Raw genomic sequence first — 17,491 nt, forward strand, 5'->3', positions numbered from 1 at the left:
ACATGTTATTCTTATAACATGATTCAATGTTGGAAAATCTGGAAACTCACTGTGCTTGAAAATGTTGTTCTCCGTCAGAATCCGATGAAGACGCTCCTATTAGAAAATGAAATGATGCTGCTATAAACTGCAGCGGCAACTGTTTAGTCATTCATATGAAATGGTCAATGATTCATTTGCTTACCCTCAATGTAGATTTCTGCTGAGGTGGAGTCTGTGCCGTAAAAGTTGGAGGCAAAGCACGAGTATCTGCCTGTATCTTCTTCAAACGCCTCGGCTATGATCAGAGAGTGTCGCTCACCGTTGGTGATGATCTGAATATCAGGACTGTTTTCCAACTCTTTACCCTCACAAAACCACCTGGAAAACACAATCAAACAGGAACACACATCAAGCACAGACAATAACAAATAACAATACATTAATGAACATTTAAAACATTCACACAAATCATGTATGAAAGCATCTGGTTTTATTTGACCTCACTTGTAAAACCATAAGTTGTATTCTGACTATAAATGATTATGTCCAGCTCATTTACATCCATTTTCAACACAAAATATTTTCCTAAATGCATATTTAACTCAATATTTTAAGTGTGCTAGTGACACTAAATGAAACACTATCCTGTGGGCCACAGAGGTCATTAATACAAGCCTTACAAAACAAAGGTAAACCGCCTTTTTTCAACAATATCATGTAATTGATATGAGATTTTCATTGATATGAGATTTCATATTCGATAGCCAAAACATGCACCATGTAAACCAAAAATGGGAAAACAAGATTAAACAAGATAACAAGGGGAACTAGCACTTTTGTTAATCGTTCAAGCTAACAGTTGTTGACTGATGCATAAAATCTCAAAATAGCCGAATATCAGCTAATTTCTCAGTCTATCACCATCACAATTTCCAAACAATTAACAGTTAAAATGCTTAATATTGAATGATGAACAGATTTTGGACATTAAATGGTCACAAATACCTCAATTAACATCAAAATAATAGTACATTTCCTTTTTTAGGGAAGTTACCCCGTAAAAACTTAGTTGATGAGCAAAAACTATTTACTTGACTAAATGACTAAATGGATTAATGACACCAGACATTATTATTTATTTAATCAAATACAATAAAATTGATACAATAGAAACTTTCTTTAGTCATTTAATGGCAAAAACTAATAGTCTAACAACTATTAGATACCAAGCTGCTGAAGCCATTTACGAATGAAGTTATTTCTGGCATTTGTCAGTTTGTGTTAAAGATAGTTCAATCTCATCACAAAAATCAGCCCTTCTTTTCAAACGCTTCAGCAAAGTAAGGTCCACACTGTAACACAAATCAGCATTTATTCAGTATGAAATCAATGGGTTAAAAGAGTATTATCAGATCCAAAAATATAGCTTGACCACAGCCTTACCTAGAGTGACCGTACAACAATTATACTTCTTCTCCCGTTTTCGTAAAATTTCCTCCCTGAATTTTAAAGCGCTTCTGAAGCGACAAGTTGCGGTTCATTCCAAGGGTGAGACATGGCTGAAATGTATTGGGTTGGAATGGGATCCCAGAGCCAATGAGGATCATTTCCAGTGAGTAAGACTCTACTTTGAAAGCCTGAGCTGCGGGGGGAGACTTCCAGCGCTAGATCTGCACCTGTTGGGTCTATTTTTCCTCTGGACTCGAAACCCCTGATAAAGCTGGACGGCAGCATCCCTGACCGACACACACATGAACATACAGAGCTAAACATAGAACGGCCTCTCATTCAATCACCAACACAACACACACTAATAGATCTGTCAGCCAGTTAGCACACATTTGAGTCACTGAAAAAAAAGAGAAACACTTGACATTTTTTAGGCTTGCTTCAACATCTAAAATGTGGGATTTCTTTACATTTACTTGATGAAAATTATTCTGTGGTGGAGAAAATGCTACAGAAAAAAAAATTAATTTCTACATGAAAAAGGTTCAGGCAAGAATAATAATAATAAAAAAAAACTAAGTAAATCGTATATTAGTACTCATTTTAAGCTTGTAATTAAAGCGTAAATCTAAAATTAAGTAAAACCTACTCAACTTTTCTAATACTGGTGTTCCCATCATGCACTGGGGCATTAATCATTAATAAGGTTGATTTTTCACTGTTTTCCAGCTGTATTTACAATGTTTTATCATTACTTTTTTTAATGTTAGGTTTGGTAATTTTCCATTTTGTGACATCTGGATTCATTTTCTACTCAAAATGACACATTCATACTCAAAAACGATCTATTGAATGTTACCGTTATTGTGTATTGAGGTCTCTGTGTTCGGATGCCATGTTACTTCTATTATGATACAGTATCTAATCTATACGATTTCTATTGTATGATTTACTTAAATGTTTTTAAGATAGATTAAGCACTCTAAAAGTGTGGTTTAATTCAGTATTATATTGTTTGAGTAAAAAGTTAATTTAGTTAAATTTACTAAACTTAGTTAAGTAGATGTAACTTTATTCTATATGTGAAATTAAATAAATTACATATACTGTATTTAAGCAATATTTACTTAATTCAATTAAATGTCAAATGAATGTTAAGTTTAATAGTGAGTAGATTTTACTTGATAATAACAGGCTACTTGTACAAAGCAGTAAAATTTACTTAAAGTGTGTACTAACATTTGGAAACAAAGAAAGGTTAAGGAAAATGAAGGCTTTGCACAGATGGTCAGATGAACATTCACTGATATAAATAAAATGGCTCTTTGAATCATGTTGAAAAGGCAAGTTACTTCTGATCAGTGGATTCTCAAAAGAGTTTAGGGATGATCTAATGTTTCTGACATCACAGTCTCTGGGTCAGCTGAACGTGTGTAACGCGACTGAGAACAGTTGTCGAAACACGTCACCTGTCACACACACACTCAGAAAAGCACGGGTTTCCTTGACCTGTCAGTGTGGGAAGCTCGCGTTGAGTAATGTTACACTAAGGTTTCATCAATGACAAACTGATAACCAACTTCAGCAACGTATAATCATGCAAAAGAACTTCATAAACAATGGAAATTCCTCAATTAATTAATTAATTAATTATAGTAAAATAAATCATAACAGACGTCTTGAACTTAGAGGTTTTGTCATGATATCGCTATGCAAACATTTATCTTTCAGCTTTCACAAGACATCTTTGTGCTAATAGAAAATGCATGGTCAATTTATATCATGTTATTAAATGCAAAAAAGTTAAATGTATAATCAATTGATATGGTAACACTTTACAATAAGGTTAACTACTTTAGTTAACGTGAATTAAGAATGAACAATACTTCTCCAGCATTTATTAATCTTATGTTAATTTCAATACTAATACATAATGGAAAGTAAATGTTGTATTTGTTAACGTTAGTTAATGCACTGACATGAACAAATAATGAACAGCTGGATTTTTATTAACTAACGTAAACAAAGATTAATAAATACTGTAACTAATGTATTGCTATTAAATGCAAAAACGTAAATGCAAGATAAATTTTTATGAAGTTATTAAAAGCAAAAATATTAAATGCATGATCAATTTATATTACGTTATTAAATGCAAAAACGTTAAATGCATGATCAATTTATATAATGTTATTAAACACAAAAATTTCAAATGCATGATCAATTTATATGAAGTTTTTGCATTTCATAACTTCATATAAATTGATCGTGCATTTAATGTTTTTGCATTCAATAACGTAATATAAATTGAGTCTTTTACACCATAACATATAGCTTTCATCACACTGTAACACACACTGAGTTGAGTCTTGACTTGAGTTTCTAGAGAAGCACAAGCTGAATATCATGGCTGGAGCAGCACATTTGCACAATCTGACTCATACAATTCTTTAAGGCTTTACAAGTTATGAGACACTAAGATAATCAGTCTATAAAGTTCATCCAGCCTCAAGTCAGCAGGTAATGTTCAAAGTTTTTGATTTCTGCTCCTCTGCAATTATCTTAGACATAAACATGTTTCATGACAAACACACTTACGAATAAAGAAATCAATAAACTTATACTTACAGTCCAGTTTATATCAAAGTACAACAGTGCTCTAGTTTACTAAAACTAAAACTATAAAAAATTATTTATTTTAATTGAAATAATATAATATAGATGCAGTATTAGATGCAAAAATATATTTTTTAAATGTTTCTTATGCAAATAGTTTTTAAGTACTAAAATGACTAAAACTGAAATAAAAATAAATTAAAGCTAAATATAAATATTAAAAAACTATTTTTTTTTAAAAAACAATCAATTGATAAATGCACAACAAAATTGCTAAAAATAAAAAAGTTTACCAAGTTTCAAAATATTACTAAATACTATGATAGTATATAGCATTGATATCCATCTGATTCCACAATACTACATTATTTTGTAAGGAAGTGACACTCATGTTGTGGTTTATGTCATTAAATGGGACAGAAAAGTCGTTCACTGTATAGTAAACACTGCTGCAAATATCGATCATATCTGCACTGATGTGCCCATGTAATATTTTGTTTACTCTTATACTCATTGGCTAACTGCTCTACTGAAGATGTGGGACATTAATTTCGCCTGCATTCTCATAGCATCATATTTCCAATGTGGCAAAATTAGAAAGGCTGAGCTCAGACTTCATGTTATACGCTCAGCTTTCACAAGACTTCTTTGTGCTTACAGCCAATGCATGAGAAACTAGTGTGGTATAGATTCCTTGTGAAAAAGCAGCACACTTTAGCATACTTTAAAATAAAATAAAAGATTATTTATTATGGAAATAATATACTTTTTAAAAAGTCTGAAAGAAGGGACTGTTTTTAGATGCTTCATTAATTGCAATTAAGTGAAAATGTATTATGGTTTAAATTTATATTAAAGGTACAATATGTAAGAATTTTGTATCAAAATCCAAAAACCACTTGCACAGTGTTATATATTTCTTTTAATTGTGTGCTTACATTATCCTAAATGTTTCCAAGAATTTGTAAATTCTGAGAAATGTACAATTTTAAAAAGTGCCCGTCCCTGTTCACTTGTCGCCTGTCAATGACGTAATATCCGCGTTATCCCTGGTTTCCGCTCGTACTGCCATAGTAACCATGGCGACAGACGTGGACAACTGCGTTACATCTAGCGGCACGTGCATATTGTAGCATTAAATGCAATTATTTGAGCCTTAAGGTTATTTTTTAACCCCCTTAAGTGCATCTTTAAATGTGACGTAATACGGTAATTATGGTAAAATTTGTGTCAAAATATTAGTAATAACAGTAACACTTTACAATAAGGTTTAATTTTTTAACACTAGTTAAACTAACACTGAACAATGCTTTTATTTAGAATTTATTAATCTTTAATAATACATGCACCATAAACTAACATGAACAGACAATTAACACAAACTAAATTAACATTAACAAAGATTAATAAAAGCTGTAAAACACATTGTTCATTGTTAGTTCATGTTAGCTAATGCATCATTAACAAATGAGACCTTATTGTAAAGTGAAACTGTAATAACATTTTTAATGTGGAGAATTTAGAATTTAGTACATTTAAAAGATATTAACTTGAAATAATAATAATATAATTCAACAGCAATAATCAAATACTTTACATGTGTTTTAGTTTGTTATTCAAAATAAATGCACTTTTTTTTCTACTGACAAAGAATGTTTACGAGCTGCTTAATTCACAAACTTTAACTGAAATTAAAAATGAATTGTTTATATTTTAGACCTGACAGAATGTTTTTTGGCGGGAAATTGCATCGTGCGTCACTCGTCTGTGCGTGTCTCGTCATTTGCGTAAATAGAGTAAAGTTGCTGAGCTGCTTTGACGTGTGTCTAATGTGGGAGTGTCAGGGGTTAGTTGTCACAACGAGAGAGAAAGATTGACATGGGGCCGCTAAATCTCCGGGGAATCACCCGTTTTAAACAAATGCTGAACAGAGGAGAGTCTGCTGGAGGAATAACCATAGTCACGGAGAGCTGAAGCACAACCAAAACAATGTTCTTCCACAAAATGCATGCGGTTTTGTTTTTTAACCACTAGAGGGCCAAAAGTAACAGTGCACATTTAAAGTCCCCCTGTGGTGAAAATCCAGCTTTTAATGTTGTTTATATGTTATATGTTAATATGTGGTGTTTTTAATACGCTTTAAATCAAACCATGTGTAAATTCATAAGTCGACAGCATAGCTGAGTATTTCCTCCTTAAAACTGCAGTGAACCAAAGACAGTCTCAAAAACACGCTTTGAAATCGCTGGTGTTTCTGACGTCACAAACTACCTTGTAACCAATCAGATCAACGTGTGATCGTCAACCAGTGGATCTCTGAGCTGAGTGAGTGAGTGGAGGCGGGGCTCATTTGCATATTCATAGAACCGCGCATACTAAATGAGGAAAGGGTGTCGAGTTACATTCAAGATATTTTAAGGCATGAAGAATTTTTTCCAAGGAAAATATTTAAATTTGTAATTTTGGGGATCAAAGATGAGTTTTAAGGGATAAAATGATTGAGTACAGGGGGACTTTAAGTAAAACTAAATCATTCCATGATTGGATCCCTATATGAAGCGTTTCTTCTAAGAGTGTTTGCAGTTTCCATGTGTCTGCTTTCTGCCTGAGCAATAGTAATTGTAATATTTGACCACTAATTACTGTACGTACACCAATAAAAGTGAAACTCACCGAACTTCAGGAGCAGGCAGTCCTCTGACGATACAATCCAACTGGACTTTACTTCCCTCGGGAACCTCCCTGCTTTTGAGTTTCTGTATAAAGTGTGGAGGTTCACACATGGGTTCCTCCGCTTGTATCAGAGCCGGTGCTTCACACTCAATTTCACACGATGGCTCCGGTTCCTCGGGTTCCTCGGGTTCCTCTGGCTCCTCTGTGTCCATGACTTGATTGTTCTCCATCGGCTCCTGCTGCAGTTCTCCATCGTTACGGGTTCTCCATCGCGGTTCTCCATCGTTCTCCATTTGTTGGTCAAGCAGAATCGGCCGTTCTCTATCGTCAGCATTAATGGAGTACGAAGTGCCATCGAGTTGGGTTTTGTTCTGGTATCGGCTCCGGTGCGCTTTGCAAGTACGAGGCCGAACTCGCTTAGAACTGTTGGACTTGAACAGAGACGAAAGCTCTTCTATGAAGTCGGCTGCCTTGTTGAGGAACTCCTTCTTGGATTGGGTTTCCAAGCCATAAGGAGCATTTCTTTGGGGTCTTTTGAAATCGGCCGCAGGTTCCCTGGAAGTTCTGACGCTCCTAATCGTGTTTTCTTGGATTGAAGGCTGGACCGATTGACTCTCGGACACGACCTTGGGTTCTGGAGTGGGTTTGCTGGAGAAATGGCTCATTTGTGGGCATCTCTCCTCACGTTCTCGTGGATCATTGCTGATCGCTTTGCAGGCCAGATCCACACTCTTGTCCAGTTCTTCTTGGCTCAGGAAGGCAGAAAGGTCTGGGAACTGAGTGTCCACTTTCCCACCAGAATCATCCGGTTTCTCTTTGACCGTCCCGTAAACCAGAAGTCGAGGCGCGTCGATTAGGCTGGGCTCGCCGTGTCTGTGATGGGCTCTGGCTTCGGCTAAATAACTCTCTCGTAAGAGCTGAGATAAAGACGTGGGCTGATCCATGTTGTTCTCCTCCATGATGCTGGAAACACAATGACAAAGATTAAGAACATTAAGGAACATTTTTGGGCACATTTGGCAAAAATGAAGCATAATTTTTTATAGCATAAGTCCGCCTGTATCAATAATTGTATCACTTAAAACATGTTGATGACCAAAATGACTATTTAAACGCTTTTTCCTTGAAAAAAATGCAACTTGAATGGAACTCGACACCCTTGCCTCATTTAGTATACGTGGTTCGATGAATATGCAAATGAGCCCCGCCTCCACTCACTCACTCAGCTCACTCAGAGATCCACTCGTTGATCAGGGGTGTGTTTCCCTAAAGCTTCGTTAGCCAACTATATGGTCGCAGGTTCCATCGTTATCAGCAGTTCAACAAGTCTGCGTTTACCTAAACCATCGTTTCTAACGAACATTCGCAAACAGCATCGCAAACGTGTGTGTTTGGAGCGACAGATCTCGACCTGTGCCAGAAGAAGAGTTTCTAGTTTGCATGACACGTGGACTCAACAAATCGTTATCTTGAGCAAAATAAGCAAGCTGACATTCAGTACAATCTATATCTTTTATTTAAAATACATAAAAATGTAATTTACGTCTTTGAGTTTGTTAAGAGATTTAATGCGTCGTTTTTGAAGACTGCGCATGTGCGAACGTGCTCTAGTACGCAAGAACGAGCCTATGATTGAATCTGGAAATAAAGCAAAATAACTGAGAACAATTATAATTAGTCCTCCTCAGATGCCATGTCCGTAAATCATAACAAAACATCTAGCGTTAATTCTATCTCAAACAGATTAATTAAAATAAGTTATTACTCCACCACGTGCGTGGCGTCATAAACCAACGTGGTTGAACGTCCACTTTGCGACGATACGGTTTTGGGAAACAGTCGTGACTAGCAAGTTGATTTCTTAAACGATGGATCATACTATTTGAGTTAAGCAGCGAGTTTCGTCTTTGTACGGGAAACACACCTTTGATTGTTTACAAGGTAGTTTGTGACGTCTGAAACACCAGCGATTTCAAACCGTGTTTTACTCAGCAATGCTGTCGACTTATGAATTTACACATGGTATTAAGCATATTAAAAACACCACATAGACATATAAACAACATTAAAAGCTGGATTTTCACCACAGGGGGACTTTAATGTCTTCTGCTAACCCATTGTAATTTATAACTATCTAAAAGAGTAGAGCTTTCAATAAATGAGTCTTAGATAGCCTATCATGCCTACTTGTAGAAGCTAATTCTGTTTACATGGAGCAATTCAAAATGTCTACAAAGATATTAAATTTACACTGCAATCAGAGATGATATCAAAAGAGATGATATATATAATATTAGAGATGAGCACAACTAGAAAATGTTTTATTCAAGTTTGTATTCTTTTTCAGACCTGAAAATGACATTTATACAATTTCCCTGATATTTCCAGGTGTTCTGTTACCTTCATGCATAACTTAAACATGCCAACAAACCTAATATTCCCGGAGAATAAAATGTAGTTATTAAAACTAGAAAAACGCAGCTGAATTTGAAGCATTTCGTTTGGATGTTTTGGAGATTTTGTGCCACTACAAACATAATTCCTCTTAAAACATGAGATCAATTGACTCCTAAATATCTCCCAAAAGACTTCTCCAGTTATTTTTGATAACCAGATATTTTAAATAATAATTTCTAACAAGACTGCAGTCAGAATTGTACAAAAAAATAAAATAAAAATAAAAAAATAAATAAATCATATTCACTTCAATATTTCATTCATTTCCATGTCTTCACCGGCCTGGAAATAACAACTATAAAATGTCCTGATATTTCCAGGTTTTTTATGACCGTAGGAACTAGTATACATGCATTACATATTCAACTTAAACATTCCAAAGCTGGAAAAGTCCGGAAAGCAAACGCCATTTTTATGAAATGTATAAAAATGCAGCAATATTTAGAGTCCAATATCAAAACACACTCCCACTTTATATTAAGTGTCTTTATCTATTATGTTATTAATCATTTGATACAATACACTTAATGATTTTACATTGTACCTTATACAGACCTACATATAATTACATCTGTAATTGGTTTGTGTAATTACATTAATAATTACCACTTAACCAAACCTGGGTAACACTTTCTCTTAAGGTGACGCAGTTACTACATATACTTACTGTAGTAATAACAGTAAATTATGCATAATTACAATTACCTAACCCTAAACCAAACCCTAACTCTATAGTAAGTACATGTAGTTAACTAATATTACTCAGTACTTGTTTGAGTAATTACAATGTAACTACTTCACCTTAAAATAGTGTAACGGTCCTAACCGTACCCGTATCTGCCTCAATAGCAGCAAAAGTGTTTTATGAATATGAGCACAATGTATGAAACGTTCTTTTAGATGCAAATATACACACATGTATACAGTAGTAGGTGATGGTTTTAATAACCATCTCATGTATGCTGATGATTTAGTTATTCTCTCTCCTTATAGTGCTGGATTACAACAGCTCAAGCTATGGTGTGCATGATATTAAATTTAATGCTAAAAAGAGAGTGGTTATGATTGTTAAAACCTAAGAGGACCTTCAGCAAAAATGTAATTCTATACAGGTGACCAAGTATTAAACGTGGTAAACAAAGTAAAATACTTGGGTCACATCATTAAAAATAGAAATATTTGATATATTTTTAGAGCTTAATGTTTTTCTCTTTATATGGCGCACTTGTGGTGTAAATATAGTAAAGTTAAAATGATAATGTAGCGTTAAGAGTTGTGCTTAAGCTCACAATGTTTGTGTCTAATAATGCATGCAATTATATGCAAGTGATTAAAAAAAATAGCATCATAATGGTCTTAAATAATATTACATTAAGTGATAAAAGCTATTTTTCCTGGAATGTAAGTTTGCATTAAAATAATATCTGTTCGTAAATGCATGTTTATATATTTTCTTTTTACTTTTTGATATGGACCTACGGGTCTGAAGTAAAGAATGACTTGAAATGAAAAGACTCTCAATTTAAAGTATGACCCAAAGCAAAGTCTGAGAAAGTTTTGGCCTGTTGTTATTGAATCCAGAAACGGGATATGCCTGCAGATGGTCCTGACACTCAAATCAGAGCAATTAACAGAAGCAGCGATGCCCTTCCAACAGACCTGTCCGGGCAGCTGGTGTGTGCATGAATCCAGAGCACACACACACACACACACTCAGCTAATTATAGTCAGAGCTCACTTTACATGAACAAAATACAACACGATAAATACAAACATCATATCGCTAGAATCAATCCATAAACTATTACATTAGATTCTGTGCATATTTCTTGTGTACATGATTTACTAGGAAGGCACCGTTATGACATGCACATCTAAAATAGTCTGTACAGACATCTATACAGAGTGTGTGCCTTTAAAATGTACTTGCATGTATTAACTGAAATGCAATGCACTGAGGTCATGAGACAGCAAGGTGCTTTACCTTTGAGTTCAGTGTGAACGCTCTGCTCCACAAGTGTGTAGATCTACTGCACCTGCTTACAATCCACTGAAACTCCAGCTTTCCAGACGCCTGATGCTTCCTAGTCTTGAGGAAAGTTCACCTTGAGTTTTCCCTAGTCTTGAGGAGAGTTAACCTTGAGTGTCCAGCAGCGCAGCAGCAGCGACGGCCTGTCCGGGAGACCTGTCACCATGAAGCAGAATCATCCGTCAGCGTGTCGGTGGCAGGTTATCTGGAGGGAGGTGGAGGGATTTGAAGCGTGTGCCAGGGAATGAGCCGTCCTCATTGGCCAGTGCCAGTCTGGTGCACCTACGACGGTCTGGAGGGCACTGAAGCAGTGCATTATGGGAGGTAACTGGGGCAAAAAAAGGAGATTTTTATGTTTGCATGCCAAGCACAGATTGTCATTTGCATTAATCAAAATTAACCCTGTTTTGAAGACAATTAAGATTTTAAAGTAGTTATGTATAATGCATTATAAAGGTATACATAATGTGCATTATATCTTTTCATAAATAATTGCAACCAAAGTTAAAATGCATTATATTTGCAGACTGCTTGTTATGTGTTTTAATTTAACGATTAATCACATTCAAAAGTTTGTTTACATAAAATATGTGTACTGTGTATAATTATTTTGTACATATACACACACATGCATGTATATATTTAAGAAATATTTTATACTGCATATATTTAAATACATAATATATATGATATATAAATATAACTATTGTATATATAAATAAATAAAAAATCTTAAATATTTACAACATAATTATACACAGCACACACACATATATTATGTAAACACACACTTTTATTTTGGATGTGATTAATCGTTGCCCAGCACTAGTTTTAATGCATTATACTTACTTTCTAAACATTATATAACAATTATTCATGAGATCATACGATGCATTATAAGGTGCATTACAAGGCATTATTAATGCATTAAAATATTTTATAATGCACAATATATGAAGGGTTTAGGTAAAGTCTTCTGCATTGTGACATTACTGTGTTTACCCTCAAGTTCTCATTACTGTAATGGGAAAAACTCACAATTACAATCATGCTTTTCGATTCTAACAATAAAATAAAAGAAACAGACAAGATCAAACTTTTTGTTGATAATAGTTTATTTTCAAGTGTCCCGCTCGCCGTTTTCCTCTTTTCATACATTATTTTGTAATGAAACTATCTTTGAAAAGATTATTTTACACATACCCGAGGGTTGACTTTAGTTTTACAGCAATTACCCATAACTCTCTGAATATGGTGAATTTTGCTTCTTACTCACATAAAAAAATATTTTTCAACTAATTATATTATATAATGCTTGAATATACTTCATATATATTCAACTATTTAACTAGTGATCTATTTAGCATTATATAATGTAATACTGTTTGTTACTGACTTAACTCAACTATAGTTGCAGTGTCATGTATTTATTCTAGATAAATTATGAGCAGCCCTTTATTTTACACCTGGATCTCAGAAGTCCTTTACATCTGCTGTTTCACATCACTTATTGTGCTTCCAGGTTAAATGTGGGACTTTTTGGAATATTTATGGAAGCACATTTCTTCATAATTACGAGATGAGAAGTCAAAATAATAATGATGAGATTAAAAGCTGGAATTGACTTAAGTAATTTATCTCAATTTAGAATTTTGACTGTGTATGACAATTTCGATTTAAGACAATTTATTTAATAATTATGACTTTAACTCTTAATTTTTACTATAGGCGATTTCAATTTAAGACAATTTAAACGACAATTTCAATTTTATTACATAATTATGATTTTATTTTGACTTAATTTTGACAAAGAATGACAATTTCGACTTTTTAAGTCATAATTTTGACTGTCATAATTTTGACTTTTTATCTCAATTATGACTTTTTATCTCAGAATTTTGACTTGGAATGACAATTTCGACTTTTTATGTCATAATTACCACAGCATAATTTATTTTTATGTGGCGGAAATGCGCTTCCATAACTATTAGATTATTTACTGATGCAAAAAGAAGAAAAAAAATCTGCAATAAAAAAAAAAGATGATTTACATATCCCATTTCACTTAAAAAGTCTAAAAGGAAGAAAGGCAAATAGCCAAAGGCACGTCATTATTAGGTAATATGGTCGTCAATTAAAAGTGTGTCAAACCAAATAGAGCTCTGTTAACTACAGTAGTGATCCTAAAATAAAAACTTTGCATTTTAAAATAAGTAGGTATTAATCTGGATTCTGAATACCTTCATTCATCACTTGGCAAAACATCCAACATCACGTTTCTTCAGTCTAACGCCGCTCACATTATAACACGCATTAAACCATCCATTCTGAGACCACCGGATGATTTCACAAAGGGAAAAATAACTTAAAAGTAGAACGAGAAAACAGCCGGCTTGATCGGACAAATCAACCTGGAAACATGATGAATTCTGTGAAGCAAATCCAGAACAAGAGAAAAGAGCATTCCCATAAATCCAGCTCCTGTATAACTGGACAGTGTCTCCACAAACAAACAAACAAACAAACAAACAAACAAACAAACACACACACACACACACACACACACACACACACACACACACACACACACACACACACACACACACACACACACACACACACACACACACACACACACACACACACACACACACACACACACACACACACACACACACACACACACACACACACACACACACACACACACACACACACACACACACACACACACACACACAATGAAGGCCATAGTGATGCTGCTCATGTTTGTGTAGTTCTGTAATGCTTTTGAATCCTCAAAATATCCGAGAATTCCCGAAGGACTGTGTGAAGCGTCTCTGCATCAGATCAAGTGTGTCCGGGCGTGTTCGAGTCTTTCAGTTCACTGATGTAGTGTACGAATCCACTTCACTGTCACGACTCTTCACTCGCTCGCTTCCGAGACTGATCGCCCCTGCAAAACAACGGCTCAGGTCAAGATAGTCTCATTATATGAAAGTAAAATAATGCCAAACGTTTTTGAAAAAACAAAAAAGCAAAATATGCATTGCATTAACCGTGCTTGTGTTTTACACCCGGATCTCAGAAGTCCTTTACATCTGCTGTTTTTCACATCACTTATTGTGCTTCCAGGTTAAATGTGGGACTTTTTTTGAACATTTATGGAAGAACATTTCTTCATAATTACGAGATGAAAAGTCAAAATAATAATGATGAGATTAAAAATTGAAATTGACTTTAAGTAACTTTTTATCTCAATTATGACTTCTCATAATTTTGACTGTGTATGACAATTTCAGTTTAAGACTATTTACTTCATAATTATGACTTTATATCTTAATTTTGACTATGGCGATTTCAATTTAAGACAATTTATACGACAATTTCAACTTTATTTCATAATTATGACTAATTTTGACAAAGAATGACAATTTCAACTTTTAAAGTCTTAATTTTGACAGTCATAATTGTGACCTTTTATCTCAATTATGACTTTTTCTCTCAGAATTTTGACTTAGAATGACAATTTCGACTTTTGCATTAACCATGCTTGTATTTTAATAATGTATTGTATTTTTAGGGCTTGCATTTTTTAATGGGCTGAAATTCAACATGGTTGTATATTTAAGCAGTGAATATTTCAATTCAAAACATTTGACAAACATTTTCATTATTCAAAATTCAATACTCCATATTCACCTTTCAGATTTCACTTCCAAAATATCAATTCCGTTTAAAAATACAACCTTATAATATTCAGTCCATTAAAAAAATGCAAGCCCTAAAAATACAATGCATTAAAATACAAGCACGGTTAATGCAATGCATATTTTTTTTCAACAAGCTTTTTTTTTGTTTCAAAAACATTTGCCATTATTTTACTTCCATAATATTATTTAGCATAATGTGCATTAGGTCATGCGTCACCTGGAGAAGCCGTTCTGCGAGAGCTCCATCTGCAGTTCCTGGTCTTGCGCCGCGTAATACTCCAGCTGAGACTCCAGAGCCGGAGGAGCGATCTGAGGAATGAATCTGGAAAACAGAGCCGGAGCGAGAGGGACCCAGTCTGTGGGGGGGAAACATGTGGATATAATGACATCTTGACTGAAATCTCCTGTCATACACTACTGTGGTGCATTTTAGAAAGAAATGTAATGTTAGAGGTGGAAATCTTTGGCTTGAATGGCATTTGAATTGTTTCCAAAGTGAACAAATTTGTGATTATTGTGCATTCAGAATGATTCAAACACACACACACACACACACATAATATATATATATATCCTCCTGAGACCCAGATTTTTTCATGTCATCACATTGTTTAGAGCATAAGAAACAAATGGTAAAAAAACATTTTTGAAAAATAATATTTTATTCATATTTTATGCTATGTCCTAAAAAATAAAATGACATGAAATTAAATGTATAGACAAAAACAATGGGATTTTTTTTTAATCGCCAATTAAAACATTTTAGGGTTTCAGGATTTTTTTTAACCAAAATTTGTATAAAGATGATTCTCAACTACGTTATGAAAGATATAACAGAATGAACTGATACACCATTTTACTTTATACAATATGTGGGTAAAATGGCCTTAAATTAATATTCCCATTCAATGCAATGTATCTATACACTGTATCTAATTTGCACATTAATGTGTTAATGTGCACACGCATATATATATATGTTTTATATGCGTGTATACATGAATGTGTAAAAATTTTTTTTTTTAAAAACTCATACATGGGCATTTTTGCCCTGATATCTTGAATTGTCGAGCCATTCTAACTGTTGCCCTGCTTCATGTTCGTCATGAAAAACAGGAAACCAGTGATATTTGCATAATCAAACACTTCTCCAGTTCAAATTGGTCCATCCAAAGGCTGTTGGATCTGTGAAACACAAACACCGCTGATGTGCATGAAACACAAACACCGCTGATGTGCATGAAACACACTGACACAGAGCAAACCCCAGTAAGTGAAGCTCGGCTCAGGGTCAGACACAGCGATGCACTGAGAGATTCTGTCCGCTTATAAAGGGCTCTAAACACACCATTAAAGTCCCGGTTTTCACTCGCCCACAGTTCTGTGGAGATCACTGACAAACGCCTGAAATCTTGCCTGTCGTGTAGTGTGTGTATTACTAATACAGTCAAACACATCTTACCTGGCCGGAGGGAGTAAAGCCCCTTCACCACACTCTCCATGGTCGACGGATTGACTTGAAACGGCATGGAATGAGCCTTTTTAAGAAGAGCTGAGAAACAAAAATTAAACACTTCAGTTAATGTACACTGCCATTCAAAAGTTGTCTTCCTTCTCTCTCTTCTGCTCACCGAGGCTGCATTTATTTGATTAAAAAATATATATATAAATAAAAAAAAGTATTACAATGTAAATCAGCTGTTTTCTATGTGAATATACAGTAAAGTGTAATTTATTCCTGTGATCAAAGCTGAATTTTCATCATCATTACTCCAGTCTTCAGTGTCACATGATCCTTCAGAAATCACTCTAATATGATGATTTGATGCTCAAGAAACATTTATGATTATTATCAATGTTGAAAACAGTTATTTACATTTTTATTTCAGAATTATTTGATAAATAGAAAGTTCAAAAGAACAGCATTTATTTGAAATATAATCTTTTGTAACATTATAAATGTCTTTACTGTAACTTTTGATCAGTTTAACTCATCCTTGATGAATAAAAGTATTGATTTATTTTATTTCTTTCCCCCCAAAAATAAAATAAAAATTCGTACTGACGTCAAACTTTTGAACGATAGTGTTTAATGTTACAAAAGATTCTATTTCAAATAAATGCTGTTCTTTTGAACTTTCTATTTATCAAATAATCCTGAAATAAAAATGTAAATAACTGTTTTCAACACTGATAATAATCATAAATGTTTCTTGATCATCAAATCATCATATTAGAGTGATTTCTGAAGAATCATGTGACACTGAAGACTGGAGTAATGATGCTGAAAATTCAGCTTTGATCACAGGAATAAATTACACTTTACTATATATTCACATAGAAAACAGATATTTTAAATGATAATAATATTTGACAATATTACTGTTTTTTTGGTATTTTAAATTAAATAAATGCAGCCTTGGTGAGCACAAAAGACTTATTTTAAAAACGTTAAAAAACGGCTGTGTATTTGCAAAGTTCCAGTCAGAATGTGATAAAATTGCATTTCTTCTTCATACTCTACAAAAATCATTGTCCAGTAATATAAGCAACTGTTGTGAACACACTCACG

At 34.0% G+C, this 17,491-nt stretch overlaps 2 protein-coding genes across 2 annotated transcripts in view; both read right to left on the reverse strand.

The window, feature by feature from the left end:
* Positions 1 to 11,295, reverse strand: part of mypn (myopalladin) — a 32,000-nt gene extending 20,705 nt beyond the window's left edge. The window contains exons 1-4 of the mRNA XM_079855638.1: positions 11,162 to 11,295; positions 6,721 to 7,683; positions 185 to 360; positions 51 to 96 (exon numbers count right to left, since the gene is read on the reverse strand). Of these exons, the coding sequence (XP_079711764.1) occupies positions 51 to 96; positions 185 to 360; positions 6,721 to 7,679 (1,181 nt within the window). The 5' untranslated portion in view covers positions 7,680 to 7,683; positions 11,162 to 11,295. The remainder of the gene's footprint in view (positions 1 to 50; positions 97 to 184; positions 361 to 6,720; positions 7,684 to 11,161) is intronic.
* Positions 11,296 to 12,300: 1,005 nt separating this feature from the next.
* The window catches only part of cacul1 (CDK2 associated cullin domain 1), a 9,000-nt gene continuing 3,809 nt past the window's right edge, over positions 12,301 to 17,491 (reverse strand). Inside the window, exons 6-8 of the mRNA XM_079854969.1 lie at positions 16,382 to 16,471; positions 15,137 to 15,275; positions 12,301 to 14,162 (exon numbers count right to left, since the gene is read on the reverse strand). Of these exons, the coding sequence (XP_079711095.1) occupies positions 14,123 to 14,162; positions 15,137 to 15,275; positions 16,382 to 16,471 (269 nt within the window). The 3' untranslated portion in view covers positions 12,301 to 14,122. The remainder of the gene's footprint in view (positions 14,163 to 15,136; positions 15,276 to 16,381; positions 16,472 to 17,491) is intronic.

This window comes from Squalius cephalus (genome assembly GCF_949319135.1).
Source record: "Squalius cephalus genome assembly, chromosome: 21".
Lineage (NCBI taxonomy): Eukaryota > Metazoa > Chordata > Actinopteri > Cypriniformes > Leuciscidae > Squalius > Squalius cephalus.